We start from the raw sequence: 16,602 nt of genomic DNA, 5'->3' as shown, positions 1-16,602 counted from the left end.
AGGAGGCTGAAGCAGGAGAATTGTGAATTCAAAGCCAGCCTCAGCAAAAGCAAGATGCTAAGCAACTCAGTGAGACCCTGTCTCTAAACAAAATACAAAATAGGGCTAGGGATGTGGCTCAGTGGTTGAGTGCCCCTGAGTTCATTCCCCACTACCCCCTTCCAAAAAAATACAAAATCAAGTCTACTAACCATTTGTATACATTTAAAACTTATAAATGGGGCTGGGGTTGTAGCTTAATGGTAGAGTGTTTGCCTAGTACGTGTGAGGCACTGGGTTTTATCCTCAGCACCACATAAAAATAAATAAAATAAAGGTATTTTATCTACAACCGAAAATTTTTTATACCTTTATTTTATTTTTTTATGTAGTGCTGAGGATCGAACCTAGGGCCTCGCACGGCATGTGCTAAGCAAGCACTCTACCACTGAGCCACAACCCTAGCCCTGAAAATATTTTTTTAAAAATACTTATAAATCAAGCTACAAATTGTTAAAATAAACATATTCTATTCTCCCACCTTGACCAGTATACCTTTGTGACCCAAAAAGCCAGGTTCATTCAGAATTCACAGATTCTTTGAGATTCGACACCTGAAATGCAGCATGAGAAGAACCAGCCACTATCCATGGTCCACCCTTCTCATTCCAGCTCTCACTTGTAATGGGAAGAACCCCACAGACAGAGAACCCTGTCTCCATGTCCAAGCTGTAGGCCCATCCCCCTTTAAACAGCTTCCTCTCTGCTACTTCAAACCCAGCGGTATTCACACTGACAGGGCAGGCTGCCCTGGGGAGAGTGGACCCAGGAAAGAGTACTACACAGGTCACAGAAGTAGGGGTGAGGCCATTTGGGCAGGGAATTTTAGGGTTCCAGATGCCAGGTGCAAAATTCAAGAAGAGATACAGTCTCCATGAGGAACCTGTGCCTGTGCCCCTGCTGACTTCTCTCTCCATAAGGAGCAATATGACCAGAAAAGGGTCAGTGCAGGCTTTTCTATAGCATGCGGCAGCTCAAGAGCCTTTCCTGACCATGTTTCAGGTACCATGAACATCAGAGTTCCATGATATTATTCTCTTTACCTTTATGCAGCTCTGAAATTCTACTAAATATAAAAGTTTTTTAAGGACTGAAACATGAAAAGAAAATCCATCTAAAAACTGAACTATAGGACTCCTGAGGCTCTGGGATTCTAAATCTTTGAGTATTCTTGAAACTTCCCTGTAGACTCAATTCCTTAGAAACTGAAGTGATAAGCTCTTCCAAGGAATACCCAGTACCACATACACAAGGACCCAGTGAGTATTAATAACGCTATGGACCCAATCTACAAAGTAAACAATTTCCAGAGAATGTGGGGGATATATAGAACTATCATGGGGGTGCACATAGGCCAAATTCAGCTTCCTCAACTGGAAACCTTTCAGAGTTTCAAAGAAAATATAAGAGTAACCCAAAAAACAGACACTAAGAAACAGAGAATGAGTCTTCTGATTGAGAAGCAGTTGTGTTTAATCATTAAAATTATTCTTCCCAATGGAGAAGTCACCTACGTTTAAATGGACCTTCCCAATGGAGAAGTCACCTACGTTTAAAAGGGCTTCTTCTCCCTCACATATTTTAGAGGCCAATAGAAGTAAATGAAAAATCTCTAAACTCAGGCCCTGGTGAAGCCTCTGGAACAGAATTCCCCTCTTTTTTCTACCCTATGTCAAAGTTCACTGTCCTCAGACACCTGGTATCTGAGGTATCTGATAAGGCTGGCCTAAGTGATGCCTTCAGCTTATGTCTGCAGAGACTTCTGACTCTGTGCCCCAGAGGGCTGGTTCTTCTCATTCTCGTCATCAGTGGGCTGAAGAATCCTCAGTAGTTTGAACTCAGGGTTCCAGCTTTCTCCAGTCATTTGTCCTGAAATGTTTTGTCCACTGGCAACTGGACCTTCCAGAACAGCCTCCTCTGGAGCACTAACGTCCTTGTTAGTGGCTTCTGCCTCAGATATTTCAGGACCTAAAAGAAGACCCAGCCATTAATTGCACATGTAACCTTCTCCCAAAAAACTGTGAAACTGGAGCACAGAAAAGAAAGGGGTGGGGTGTCTTCAGGACCACTCTAAAGGATGAGGACTGTGTCCCCAAGCCATTTTAATTAACACAGGTTCAGTTCTCACTATCCTCAGTCACTTACTAAAATTCCTCCACCCTAATAACTTACTTCCCATAGTGGTGAGGAAATTCAGGAAGTTCTTCAAATCATCCATCTTTAATCTCCTTATGGAATCCGAAAATTCACTGGGTAGGTATAAGAAAACTAAAAGGACTTTTCTAAAAGGTTCTTTTCTTGGAGAAATTGGGACAGAGACCCACCTCCTAGGAATGAAGAGAAGTTACACACATTCTTTGCCCCCTGGAATGACCAGATGAAGCCAGAACCCACTTCTCTGTGTTCCCAGCAGTCAACTAAAGGCAGACTGCCTCCAAAGATGGCTGCCAACAACTCCTCCCATCCCATATGAACATGCAGTTTCTTCCATCAAGGGATCCAGTCTATTTCCACTCCTCTGAATTTGGGTTGGACCTCTGACTTAGAGAGGTCCAACCTCTGACTTCTTTGACCAATAAAAGGTAGCAGAAGTCACACTATTTTAGTTCTAGTCCCATCACCTACAAAAGTGATTTCTATGTTGTCAATAAGCTCAAACAACATGGTAGAGCACTTGCCTAGCATGCGTGATTCTACCTCTGGAGCCTAAAAAAAAAAGAGGAAGGAGAGAAAAAATAGCAAATCACTTTGGCTTGTGCTTCAGGTTGGTTATACATAAACTGGGACCTTACACAGTTTGTTGGAAATTCACCTTTTTCAAAGTTGTTCCTTTTTTCTCCATTTACTGTTACTATTTCATGTCACTCTCCTGACCTAGCCAAGCTCTATGACCTATAGACCACACAGTCAATTCAGTCTCCTTATCGGCATCGCATATCTCATTGTTGGGCTTCTAATTGACCCATGGTCTATAAGTGACTCCCCATTCCAGACAAGAACAAACCCTGATGATTTCTCTAAACAAACATCTTCCAAGCTTCCATGAAAGAGAGTTAGGCTTTCTTTTTGGCATTGGCCATTTTCTAAATCTCCGATTTTTTTTAATTAACATATAAAATTGTGCATGCTTATCATATGCTATTTAAATATGCATACATTGTGTAAGGCCTTATGAATTCTATTTGTAATTATATTTAACTAGGGCTATAACTACAGCTATTACAGAATTACAGAAAAATTGTGTTAAAAGACCCAGAATTCCTCCAAGAAACCTAAGTGGTACTTATCTACACACAATAGCAGCAAAGAAACAGTAGCCCCACCTTTCACAGTTTATGAATACTCTTACTAGAACGTGATTCACCTTCTTGGCCCACAATGACTTCTAACAAACAAAAACCAAAAAAATAATAAATAAAAATAAAAGTCTCTTGCTTTATGTTTCTTTGGCATTGGCCGTTTCCCTCAACTAGTCCCTGAATGCATACATTCTTTCCTTTCTGAATCCCCCCTTCTCTAAACAAACATCTTCCAAGCTTCCAGCAGAGGTGTGCTAAAGATAGCCCTTTGGCAGGCTCCTACCAGTTCTGCTTCTCATTGTAGCTACACACTGGAAGCGCCGAGGAGCTTTAAAAGACAGTGAGGCCTGGTTCCCAGCACCAGAAATTCTGATCTGTCTGGGGTATAACCTGGGTGTTGAGAGTTTTTAAAACTTACCAGTTGGTTTCAGTGTGTGGTAAAGGTGGAGACCAGTACCCTGAAGTATAAAGGCTGAATGCCTTTTCAATCTACATAAGCCCCTACCCACCTCTTTAGCCTGATCTACCACTCTCCTTTAAATACTACAGCCAAAGAGAACTTCCGGATGTTCTCTGAGTAGCCATGCTCCTCCAAGGTGCCTTTGTACAAGGTAGTCTCACTTCCAGGAGTTCTTTTTCACATTGGGAAAACTCCCAAACCTATTTAAGATCCAATTAAAAATCTCTTCTGTAAAGCCCTTTTCAACTCAGTGAAGACAGGTCACTGCTCTAAGAACATGACTCAAAATGGTCACCCAAGACAAACGGCTCCTATTGGAGGCATTAGGAAGAGGGGGCAAGTGGTGGGCATGGCAGGGCAGGGCACCAGAATGGAATTCGGGGGAGAGGCAGTGATCATTCTGAATACGACACTAACCTTGGACAAGTTACCTCCCACCCTGGGCTACAGCCCTGATTCTTCTACCTTCCATGTGAAGCTTAAGAATCTTCTTGGATCTTTGGGTTAGAGGACATCATTGATATCAGAGAGTACAGTGGGATGGGAAATAAAGCAAGGGCAGCATCCTTCTCAGGAGACATCTCACCTGAGCCCTCTCAGTGCCCCATGATTAGACAATGAACTCTCATGATTAAACAGTTGTTTTCAAGTTAGAGCCAGCAAGGTCCAGTCTGAGTAGAGCAGAATAGTCTTACAAGGTTTACGGGGAGACTTTCACCCTCCCTCCCACTCTCCACTCAAGCTAAGAAATGTCAGAGGGACAGGGTTAACCATATCCCTCTGGTCAGACAAGATAAAGGCTCCAAAGGGGGAGATATCCATTCCTGCCTCCAGCATGAAGAGTAGAGGGAAGGGCTGCCTGTTGGGAACTGGCTGCTGCCTCCTGGATGTGCTGCTTTCAGCCCGAGGTTCCTCAACTCTCCAGCCTATTACAAGGAAGCCAGAGGGCCCTGGAGTTCTGCTTCCTTAGGATTCTCCAGGGGCCTTTGTGAGGAACCCCAGCCATTCCCTGCCTTGTTGGCCAATAAATTCTCAAGGATTTTGTTGATAACCTGGGCTTGTGCCCACCTTTGATCCTCAAGCCAGTCTTTTCTAAGATAGGATCTGAGGAAAAAAATGACCATAACTCATGCTCATAGTCAGCTCTCAAATCCCCACGTGAAGCAGACATCTTAGTAAATACTTGATGGAAGGATGATGTGTAGACCAGCCAGCCAGACTAAGCATTTCAGTTCCAAGTGCCTGGCAAAGGCAGGTCTCAAAATGACAAAATGTGTTGACTTTTCTGGCCTCAGCTACGTCCTGGGATTCCATCACTCAACCGAGCACGTGTTCTCCTTACCATGGAGACGATTAAGATCGATGGAAATGGAATGCTTCTGTGCAGTTGTCTGGCTCCCTGGGTCACTCGTGGCTTTCTCTGTAGCCTCCTGAAACCCATATAAGGAGGAACTGAATTAGGACTTTGGGAAGTAAAGAAAACTTTTGCAAAAGGAGTTGAAAAGAAGGAACTTAACACCTTCAACCAGATAGGAATGTTACTTTCACAACCAGAAAGCGGACAGGCAGAATCCCTCCTTGCAGACACTCCCTCCATTCCAGCTTGCACTAACTTCTCCCGGCCAGCAAATGCCTCACTGTCACCCCACCTTTTTCTTAGTAGGTGTTTTCACCTTCCTCTTCTTCTTCTTTTTCTTCTTCTTCTGCTGCTGATGATGTTGCTGCTGCTTTCTGTAATCTAGTGACCAGAGAACCAACAATTAGATTACATTTCTCACCAACAGTCCCCAGCCTCTCTAGCCACCTGCTCTGACCTCCCCACCCCACTACAGTGACTCTCTCACCCCCTCTGGATGGCTCCTTCCTGAAAACAGTTTCCTGAGTTCTACATGTAACCCCATGTGACTGTTAACAACCAACGTAACTGAATTGGGACCAAGTTAAAGTAAGAGATATGTGGGCTGAGGGGAAGCAGTACCTGGAAATCCAGCAGTAACAAAAAATTTACCTTCTCCCTGCAGGTTACAATGTAATTTCTTCAAATGTTCAGAATATCTTAATGTTGGTGTCTAGAGGAAGGAGAAGAAGAAAAGCTCTGCTGTGGTTCCTTCCCTTTCCCCCAATGCATTTTTTCATCTAGTCAACGAGCACATTTGAGAACCCAGTGTTCTGCTACATAGCATGGCGGGGGGGTGGGGGGTGGGGGTGGCAAGGAAGAGAAAGGCGTGGGAAACAGAACATGCTCTTCTCAAGTACCCCCCACACACACTGGAATCCACCTACATAGAGCCCAGACTTCTGGGACACAGGTGAAAGAGCAAAGGCAGCAGAGAAAGGAGGACACGACTTTGATTTTCATGCAGGCCTCTCCTTCTGGGGCGCCATGGCTCTTACTTGCAGGGTGAGGCGGTGTATAGTCAGAAACATCTTAGAAGAAAGTGCTCTCTCGGGTCGGTTCTTTTCCAGGGGAAGCTTCTTTTTCATCATGGCCAATTGTATCTTCATCTCCGGACAAGGCATGGTTTTCCCTCCATCTGATAAAAGGCTGAAGAGGACAGAGACAGTCAGTCAGCAGCAGCTCTTCCCAGTCTGTGCCACTGACAAGGAAGAGTATAATGGGCTCTAAATCCCAAGACATTTCCTCTTTGCTTCTGGAAAGGTCTGTGCCAACAGGGACTCATTCGGTAACACCTTTCAGATGCTTCTGTGATAACCACAGCTGTGTTCATTAAGTATTTGCCCTACATCAGGCTCATATGCATTATACCACTGAATCCTTACAACACCCGGAAGACAGGTATTATAATACCCATTTTGCATACAAAGAAAACAAAGCTCAAAGAAATGAAATAAATTACCAAAATTTACCAAGTCAGTTTCCATACAGACTCCAAAGCCTGTCACATTCCAAACCACATATACCATTTTGCCTCCCACTTATCCATAATTCATCTAGTGCCTCCTGTGGGGGTTTAAATGAGAGTCAGGTAATGAACTTAGCCCAGAGGCTGGTAGATGGCAGGTGCTTGGTAAATGGTGGCAGTTGATTACTGTCATCACTACCTGTTGATGAAACTAATAATTCAGTAAGCAAACAGGAGAACACTTTGCTCCCTGTCCTACTCAGAAAGAGCACATGCTTAGGTTCTTCTTAGCTTCAGTGACAAGCAGGGACTCTTTTCTCCCCCAGGCCTCCATGACACTCACTCCTTTAGTAGATCCTCAGGCAGCATGGCAAATTTGCTCCAGCCAGGTATGGATTCAAAAGAGTGTACTGGGGAGGGGGGCGGCACTATCACATCTGGAAATCTCAGCTGCATCTCTGTGTGCTTCCTTTCAGAGTGATCCAGAGGTGGCTTATTTTCCTGCAAGAGAAAAAAAAAAAAACAGAAGGAACTCTCTAAAGAACTCTCTTTGAGCCCATTTCTTCCAGCAATATTCCAGCCTGACATGTGAAACTCCTTGTTTCCAGTCCCATTCTAGCCATTCCCACATCCTCTCCACCATGAGGGTCACTCCATTCTCCCCTCACAGGCTCTCAACCCCATTATTGTACTTGGATCATACAGAGCTTAATTGTTTTCATTGTTTTGATTTTCCAAAGAGGTCATAATTTACTCATTCATCAAACTAATAAATAAGTATTGTCTATCTATGTGCCAGGCACAGGGATGTCAACGATGACTAAATGGACCAAGACAGTACGCTCCTGGACACAGTGATCTATGACTCTGCGACTTACTCAATGCCGCATTTACCCATAAGTGGTAGAATTAGAGTTGGAAGCCCAGGTCTTTTAACTCCTGGACCACTGGAATTTTATTCCATCACATTTTGGCTCAGTTTTTAACTAACCAATAAGTTCCCCTGACTACCCAACAGATCCTCCTGTCACCTCTTCAAGGAGCTCTTTTACTTCCCTACAGGGAACACTTAGGAAAAGGAGTCTGAAGAAGTTTGGTAAATATTCCTAAAGAAGGGTTTTCTTCTGCAGATTCTGTTCATTCAGAGAGAAAACAAAGGTGAGGGTCGGGGAGACTAGAAAAGAAGACAAAAATAAACCATACAGAGTAACGTCATGAGGGTTGGGACAAAAATCAAACTCACCACTGCCGAGTTCTTTCTTTCCTCCTTCCCATCCTGGCTGGGGAAAGTATGTGTCTTCTTAGCTAAGCTTGAAATAAGAATAACCACACTTTTTCTCAGACATCTTAAGCCGAAGCACCCAGGTCACTATGAATAATGAAAATTCTACCTTTCTGGTAAGTACTCAAAGACGGCTAGTTGGGAGCTCAAAAGTATCCATTGCTAAAAAGACTCCTCACTCACACATCTAAATTAGGTCCCCAACATTCCCACAACCTAGTAATTTACTTTTATAGTGAATATAAATTAGAAATGATATATGCATGTTTGTGATGTTTGACTCCTCCATATGGCTCAAGGAGGACAGGGACCAAATCTATAAGATTCTTCACTGGATTCTCGCTGCGAAGCCAGAGAAGGAACTCAAAAAGTATTTCTTGCTCTATTCTCTTTCCTCCTTCTTGTCTGGGAAATGGACATGCTAGAGCTTAAAATTAGACCTTAAAGGGCACCTATGAAGCATCTTGGAAGACAGAAGCCATGGGGCAAAGAGAGTGGCCCGAAAGCTACAAGGAGCCCTGGCTTCTGATTGTCTCATGGAGCTGCCTACTAGCCCTATATTTCAGGGCTTGAGGTGTGGCTCAAGGAAGTGCTTTTCTCGAATGCATAAGGCCCTGGGTTTGATCCCCAGTACCACAAAAAGAAGAAAGGAAAGGAACTAATTCAAACAATCACTTAAGAATCCGAAAGCCTCAGAGATCACAAATATATCCCCACGGTTGTCAACACTAGCAAATCTTTGAACTTTCACCAAATGATCTTTGTCTTGCTCTGCTTTGTATACAGGTCCTATATGGTATTCATTTTGTACCACTATCCTAGGCCTTAGGGTGGAGATCAGAGGTTCCTGCTTCACTGAGTGATTTTATGAGTTGCTGAGAGCTAATAAGAAACACTAATAGAAAGCATTTTAATCTTTAATCAAACCACACAAATAAACTAGACCCTATATTGTATGCTATTTACTGTCAAGTAAAATTTGATAAAGAGAAGCTTCACCGCATAAAACAACTCCAGTGTAGTAAGAGGCAGAAGCAAGAGACCACAATCACCTTCTCTGCTGTTCTCCCACTACTTGCAATGAAGTAGCTAAAAGGGAAATCACAAAAAAGAGGCCTGCAGAGGATTCAGGGATTTGTAAAACACAAATATCAAAGGTACACCAAGTTCTAACCTGATACTCACCTCACATTCTTCTCTGGTTCTGGAATCCAGATTACAACCATATTTCTGACACCTTCAGGACAAGGAAGTTTTGTCTCATTCAAATTTAACACTGGAAGCTAAAAGAAGGATATAAAGGCTACGTATGGTTGAGTTGCCGGGCTCCTGCCTGTATTCAGTACCAGACTAAGGGCTGAATTACCATGGTAACTAAAAAGTTCTGCAGCCCAGAAGATGATAAAAAGACATTTCCCATTCCCCAAATATCTTCATAATATTCTTCCACAAAACAAACTACTTCACCAGGTTTCAGTACAGGTCCTCTGTAAGCATCTTTATTTTTTTTTTAATTTTTATTGTTGGTTGTTCAAAACATTACATAGTTTTTGACATATCATATTTCACACTTTGATTCAAGTGGGTTATGAACTCCCATTTTTACCCCGTATACAGATTGCAGAATCACATCGGTTTCACATCCACTGATTGCAAGCATCTTTAAATGAATAATCTCCCTGCTTCCCTGTGACATTAGAGTGGAATTTAGCAACTTCCAACACTATCCCCTTGAGGGTGCCTTGAAGTTTACTTAGAGGAACACCACTCACGCTTCCTTCTCCACTCCTAAGACTGAGATCCCCTGCAGATAATACCATCAGCATTTGGGGAACATGGAGAGAACTAGTGCACACAGAACCAAATTTTCTACTTTTATTTATACCCTGTCTACAATTAGAGGCATCTACAAAAAAAGTATTAATTCTTCTCACATCTAGTGATTTAGGATCCTACAACACTGGGGCTCAAGGAAACCTTATTAATCATCTGATACCTATTCCTTCTAAGATATATACTCCCTCAAAAAAAATTAAAAATAAGGTTGCCCTGAGAAAATGAACTGGTTGGCTTCAGGGGAAAAAAGGAGAATCCTTTTCATAATAAGCTCCTTAATGCCTTTTGAATTTAGATTCATGTTCATGTATACCTATTAATATAATTAATTTAGAAATAATTAAACCTAACTCTCTTATTCTAAAGAGGTTAGAGGTAAAATGATTTATTCATTCAAACCATCTACCATCTCTTAGTGCCTTACATTAACCACCACAAGACACTGAATAGAAACACATCTCATGAAAAAATAATAATAAAAGGCATCCAGTAGGACTTTAAACTTCATGCAAGTGGAAGGGTCTTTCTTCCTAAAGTTCTAGTTTTGCATTAATTTTCCTCTTACTAGCCAACTGCTTCAGCAACACACTTCCCATTTAGAATTCAGTTTCCTTACCTATAAGATATATGAGACAGACCATAACGTTTTTTAAACTATAACTACAATTATTCATAGGTCATACAATCAAATTTGGTTAATCAAAGCCCAAATTGTTTAAAAATTAAATAGAATAGAAAAGAAAATATCAGCACTCTCACATACACATCTAGAGTAAGAATTACTCCAGGAAACTTTCATTGCAAAATTTATTTTTTACCACATATTAAACTTTTAAAAGTCTGAAAATCATCAGATTAGATGACCTTAAAGCCCATTTTAGGTCTGACATTTTACTGTTCAAACAACCCTGACTATGAGATGCTAATCTTTATGTTAGAAGCTGAACCTACGCAGGATAGAGACAGAAAATTCTCACCTACACCACATCTCCACATATCAATCCCACTTGTGCCTAGGATTCCTGAAGACAATATAACATATAAAGTCATTAGCATCAGGCCCAGCATATAATAAGGGCCCCAAACTAGACAGTTATTATCGTTATTATTATTGTTGAGATTGCAGTCATCCTGAAAAATAACGTTAAAAGCAATAAAATATTCCCACTGATAAAAAGAAAATGTTGAGGAAAGCACCTTTTTAGTTTATACCTACTTTGGAAGATCTCTTAGCAGAGCTGATCAATCTTTTGTCAGGTAAACCCTTCCGATGCCTAAAAAATTAATTTCAAACATGAAACAGAGACACAAAAGACATTGGAATGATACAATAGAGCTGTGAGAGAAACCCTTCTACTTATCTATGGGAAACCTAGGGTTTAATACTAACCAAATGAATGTAGAGGCTCTTAACAGACATTGCACACTGCAAATACTTCAATTGTTTGTTGCATCAAACTAAATTCATAGCCTGTGTCTCTCACACTCTTTGAAAAGTAATGAAATTCTAGGCCACATCTGGTGGCACAACATGTCTATAATCCAAGCTACCCAGGAGGCTAAGGCAGGAGGATTCTAGTTGGAGGCCAGCCTTGAGAATTTAGAAAGACCCTGTCTCAAAATAAAAAACTAAAAGAACTGGCTGGTGTGTCTCTGGGTTCAATCCCAAGTATCAAAAAAAAAAAAAAAAAAAAACCCTGAAATTCTGATAGATGGTACAATATAAATGAACCTTGAAAACACTGTGCCAAGTGAAAGAAGACAAATACAAAAATACAGATACTAAATGATTCCACTTACATGAACTACCTAGAATAAGCAAATTCAAAGAGACAGAAAATAGAATAGAGATTACCCAGCTGAGAGGAAGAGAGGTAATTTGAGTTATTGTTTGATGGATGATATTTCTACTCTAGGGGAAACTATTCCACCCAAAGGAAACAGTGGGTCTATGAGCCCTGAGGCAGGCAGTGTGAAGTATTTGAGAAACAGAAACAACAACGCGGCTGGAACCTACTTAAAAAGAAAGAGAGAAACATGAGAGAGACAAGGTCCATCAGGAAGACAGGCTCTCACAGGGCCATATATAGGCCACACCAGGGACTTAATGAAGCAGTCTTCATTAGAAAGAGGGCCTTTAGGGGCTGGGTCTGTAGCACGTGCTTGCCTAGAGCACTGTGAGGCCTTGGGTTCAATCCTTAGCACCACATAAAAATAAATAAATTAAATAAAGGTATTGTGTCCATCCACACCTAAAAAAATAAACATAAAAAAAAAGAAAGAGGGCTTTTAAGTTGGATGTCAGTTGCAGAAAAGCACAATTAGAAAATCAGTATGGCTCTGAGGCAGAGTTGGTGTCAGAGAAGAGAGGACTCAATGACTGGAAGAATCAGATAGTAAAGAGGCTCCACAATGAGCAGGTTTCGTCTATCTACTGTAAATGAAGAGGCACTGTGAGCAAGAGGAGTCAGAGGTCTCAGGTCAGACTACTTTCAGGTAGTCTGGCTCCATAGCTCTAGGCCTATGATGAGGCAGATCATCATGATGGCAGGATACAGTAAGGCCAAGCCGCTCATCTCCTGGCAGCCAGAAGTAGAGAGAGGGGAAGGGACTGGAGATAAGATATAGCTGCCCAGGGCACACCCCCAGTGAACCACTCCCTTTGACTAGATCCACCTCCTACGGTTTTCCCCACCTCCTAATAGCCCAGTCAGCCACCAATCAATGGATTAACACACTGATGAGGTTCTAGTTCTCATCTTCCAATTACTTTCCCAAAGCCCTACCTCTGAACACTACCTCTGAACACTGCTATCATGAGGACAAAGCCTTCAACATATGAGTCTTTGAGGGATATTCCACATCCAACCATAATGCAAGGAAACCTCGAACTGACTGGAAGAGGCCACTCTCTACCAGCACATTGCACACCTGGGCATGGCAGGAGAGAAAGTATGTTGTGTGTCTGTGAAACACACTGCAGGTCCTGGCTGGAAGATGCTGCCTTCTTCCCAGGGCTCAAGTCCTAGAGAACCTGAAAGTAGTCTGACCTTTTCCTATTTCACCGTTAGCCTAAGAAAAATCAACAGGGACTGCTTACTTGGAACAGGAAAAAAGAAATCACTGTTAAGGGCCAACATTAGTGCTTGGATTCCAGGCTACAGGGTCATTGTATTTTAAAAGTTATTGTTTTCCACAGATACTTGTCGCTTGATTTCATATATTAACAAGATTGGGTGCTTACTTTGTAGGTGAGCCAAAAAGAAAAGCCAATTTTTCTATCTCCAGGAGCTTATAAAAAGTTCCATGCCTAAAAATAAAAAGTAAGAATGACAGTATGTGTAGACCCCATTTCCTGATGACCTACAGAAGCTGAACTGTGTCTCCCAAGGTTTATCTGTTTAAGTCCTAACCCAAATACTTCAGAATGTGATTATATTTGGAGGGAGGGTCTTTAAAAAGATAATGAAGTCAGTCATGGTGAAAAATCTAGGCAATTTGAGAGGCTGAGGCAAGAAGATTTCAAATTTAAACCCAACCTCAGCAACTTAGCAAGGCCCTAAACAATTTAATAAGATTCTGTCTCAAAATTAAAAATAAAAAGGGCTGGGGATGCAATTCAATGGTTAAGTGCCCCTGAGTTTGATCCCTGGTACCAAAAAAAAAAAAAAGGGTAATGAAGGAAAATTGAGGTCATATGGTGGGCCCTAATCCAATCTGACAGTTATGCTTATACAACAAGATTAGGGGACACACACACATACACACACGGAAACCACTGAAGACACAGGAGAAGACAGCCATCTCTACAAGCTAAGAAAAGAGGTCTCAAAAGAAATCAAACCTGCTGACACCTTAATCTCAAACTTCCAGCCTCCAGAACGGTGAGAAAATCAATTCACTGTTTAAACCACACAGTCTATGGTACTTTGTAATGAAGTACAAACCAATACAGCCACAAATTAGCCAACTCCCAAAACAGAAGCAAAAATGCTCTTTGTTTCCCATCGCCTACTCACCACTTCTTAAACCAAATTAATACTTTCTTTTTAATCCAGCTTTCTCGAAACCCACTACATGGGCAAGGGAAATCACAACCTAGAATTTCTTTTCAGTGATGAGGATTGAACCCAGGACCTTGTACATATAAGGCAACAACTCCATCACTGAGCTACATCCCCAGCATCCCCACAATCTAGAATTTTGAGACAACAGTTGGTTAAAGGAAGAATCCATGTAATTTACCTGCCTTGGAATTTGGCATCAATCTTTGAGCACTGAGACAATAAAGGATGAGCCTTGGTGAAGGTAAATTTTGACAATTCTTGATGAGCACATCTCTTGGCCTGGAGGCAGGAATCTGAGATGTTTACAATGGTGAGCACTGGGAGTTTCTCTGAGAAAGCAGACCAGAAGAAAAATGTAACATGTTGGAGAAAGGTGGTCAAACATTAACCCTTTAAGGACCTCTTCAGGAAAAAGACAGGGGTTAGCCAATTCACCTTCAATATTCAGAAAAGTTTTGCAGGGTGAGCCCAGGATTCGAGGATGGCCCCTCTCAATCCTGCGGAGAGCTGCCCAGCATTGCGGATGCTGACAAATAGCCATGTTGCAGGTGGTTTCATCCCATTGACTCTCATCTGGCCAATCCATGGCTTAGGACAAAGACTAATCCTGCAGCTTTGTAGCCCACTGGATAATCAACAACCACATGATTAGGGCATATTACACATTAGTTATGTAGTCAATTTGCATTCAAATCATAAAATATTTCTATTGAACCTCTATAGGTAAATAGTGGTCACAAGATAATTTAGGATTCAGTAACAAGCAAGCATGAAAGTATCTCAGCATGAGTTCAAAAGTAAGAGTTTGAAAGCAAATCAACTTCATCCATGCGTGGTGGCCTATGCCTGTAATCCCAGCTACTTGGGAGGCTGAGGCAGGAGGATCTCAAATTCCAAGCCAGCTTCAGCAATTTAGCAAAACAGTGTCTCAAATTAAAAGGGGCGGGGGGGGGGGGGGGGGGGGGGTGCTGGAGATGACACTCAGTAGCAAAGCACCCCTGGGTTCAATTCCAGGGAAGGGAAGAGAAGGGAAAAAGACTGACTTCAGAAGCGCTCCTAACTGGACATTTAATAGCTGAGTGTCTTTGGACTTAATCAATCTGAGCCTCAGTTTCCTGTAAAGTGAGGATAGCCTGTTTCACAGTCATTATGAAAAATTAGTTGATAGATATTAAAAGGTCTGGCATTTAGGTAGGACATAGTCAGTAAATAAAAAGCTAAAGGCTTCGGAAGTAGCTGTAAACCTACCGTTGTTATTTGAGCAAAGCCATTCCTTGCTGGTATTTTATCTGTCAGCCATTCTTCGATGGTATTTTATCTGTCTGCATGGGAATTATAGCATATTGAAAAATGAAGCATAAATTCCAAAGGTTTGAGCCATCTAAAGCATTTCTGTGACTTCATTGATTGTAAACTGATAAAGCTTTCTGTAGATGGTGACATCTAATGATTAATGAAGGAGAAAAAGAAAGGGTACAAATATTTTAACAAACTCCCTATCCTAAACAACTTCTAATTTAGATCAAAGATAGCAAACTGTTGGCCTGGGATTACACCTAGCCTATGACTTGTTTAGTTTGGTTGGCACTTTGAACCAGTATTTTAAAACTGAAATAGTCCATAATGTCCAGACTTCTGGTTCCTCTTAGAGATCAAAACATCTGACAACACTAGACCCAGTTCCAACTAGACAGCAACTGGCTGGAGCTGAGCAGCTTTTGATGTCTTTAAACCAAGCGTGTTCTATCCAAGTGCAGAGTTCCCCCACCAGTCCCAATAGTCTCTAAGGGAAGCAGTTCCAGTTGCCTTTATCATCACATTTGCTCTGTTGTTTTTCTCCTAATAGGGAAATTCTTCTCTGTAATCATGTCTACATCAAAAAATTTAAAAAAAAGTCTCGAGACAATGTGTTTCCAGAAAAAAAAAAAAAAAGCAGCATTAGTTCTCAGTGGGAGTGAGAGTTTTTACCTATTTAATATGAAAATAATAAAACTTAAAACGCCACTGCAAAACCTTGGTAACGATTTTGACAGGGAAAGATGTACGATTAACAATTTAATGAACTAAAAATTAAATACGATTTTAAAGGGTTGCTTTTGATGTTGTATTATTCTTATAGGCAGCTGGGCGCTCGTTTCCTGCCCAGTCGGAAGGGTGCACCGGGGTCTAATCAGGGTATCGCGACATCGCCAGCATCAGCACTGGGCTGGCAAAACAATTCTCGTTGGGGCAAGAAAAAATGTAAGACTTATCTTTTACTATTATTACAAACTTGTGAGGGGAGAAAATATTAAGAACAGACATCCGCTCCCGTAGAGTTGAAAAAATTTCCCGCTTCCTTCCGAACAAGGGAAAACATCATTAGCGAGAGACTGACCCCAGAACGCCATCCATCGCTTCCTGAGACCAAAGCTGACCACAAACCGTTAAGATTCTGAACCCCCGGCTACGACGTGCGCAGGCAACGCCGCGAAGCCGTAGCCCCGCCCGCCAAGCCCCGCCTCCGACCAAAGTAGCCCCGCCCAATAGGCTCATTCCTGGCCTTCCCCCACGCTAACTGCTTGGCCGTACCGTCGCCTAGCAGCGGCACAGAGCATGATGGGGAACGGACGGAAGCTTCAGTGAGCCACACTTAAGTTCATGAGAAAGTTCCCAGACGTGGTGATGAAATAAGGAGAGAAACGAGCACCGCGGGATGGGACGGAAGCCCTGGCGGGCCAAAATCTCTGTAGTGTGGAAACTTCAGAAGCACCAA

At 42.0% G+C, this 16,602-nt stretch overlaps 1 protein-coding gene across 3 annotated transcripts; it reads right to left on the bottom strand.

Moving 5' to 3' along the window:
* Positions 1-1,494: 1,494 nt before the first annotated feature.
* C13H9orf43 (chromosome 13 C9orf43 homolog) lies at positions 1,495-16,579 on the bottom strand. Of its 3 annotated transcripts, none has more exons than XM_027949433.2 (13): positions 16,419-16,579; positions 15,096-15,169; positions 14,283-14,472; positions 14,026-14,176; positions 10,997-11,054; positions 9,130-9,227; positions 7,906-7,972; positions 7,006-7,163; positions 6,193-6,343; positions 5,807-5,867; positions 5,448-5,536; positions 5,141-5,228; positions 1,495-2,007 (listed from the first exon to the last, which is right to left on the bottom strand). In XM_027949433.2, the coding sequence occupies exons 3-13, from the start codon at positions 14,431-14,433 to the stop codon at positions 1,784-1,786; spliced, it is 1,296 nt and encodes a 431-aa protein (XP_027805234.1). In that variant the 5' UTR covers positions 14,434-14,472; positions 15,096-15,169; positions 16,419-16,579; the 3' UTR covers positions 1,495-1,783. The 3 variants fall into 3 exon arrangements, with proteins under 3 accessions (XP_027805234.1, XP_071456955.1, XP_071456956.1); XM_071600854.1 differs by lacking the exon at positions 16,419-16,579 and adding an exon at positions 16,225-16,325; XM_071600855.1 differs by lacking the exon at positions 16,419-16,579 and adding an exon at positions 16,225-16,325 and having other exon boundaries at positions 5,472-5,536.
* Between the last annotated feature and the right edge of the window lie 23 nt (positions 16,580-16,602).

The sequence above is a fragment of the Marmota flaviventris genome, chromosome 13, assembly GCF_047511675.1.
Source record: "Marmota flaviventris isolate mMarFla1 chromosome 13, mMarFla1.hap1, whole genome shotgun sequence".
Taxonomy (NCBI): domain Eukaryota; kingdom Metazoa; phylum Chordata; class Mammalia; order Rodentia; family Sciuridae; genus Marmota; species Marmota flaviventris.
This window is presented reverse-complemented; position numbering and strand designations above follow the sequence as displayed.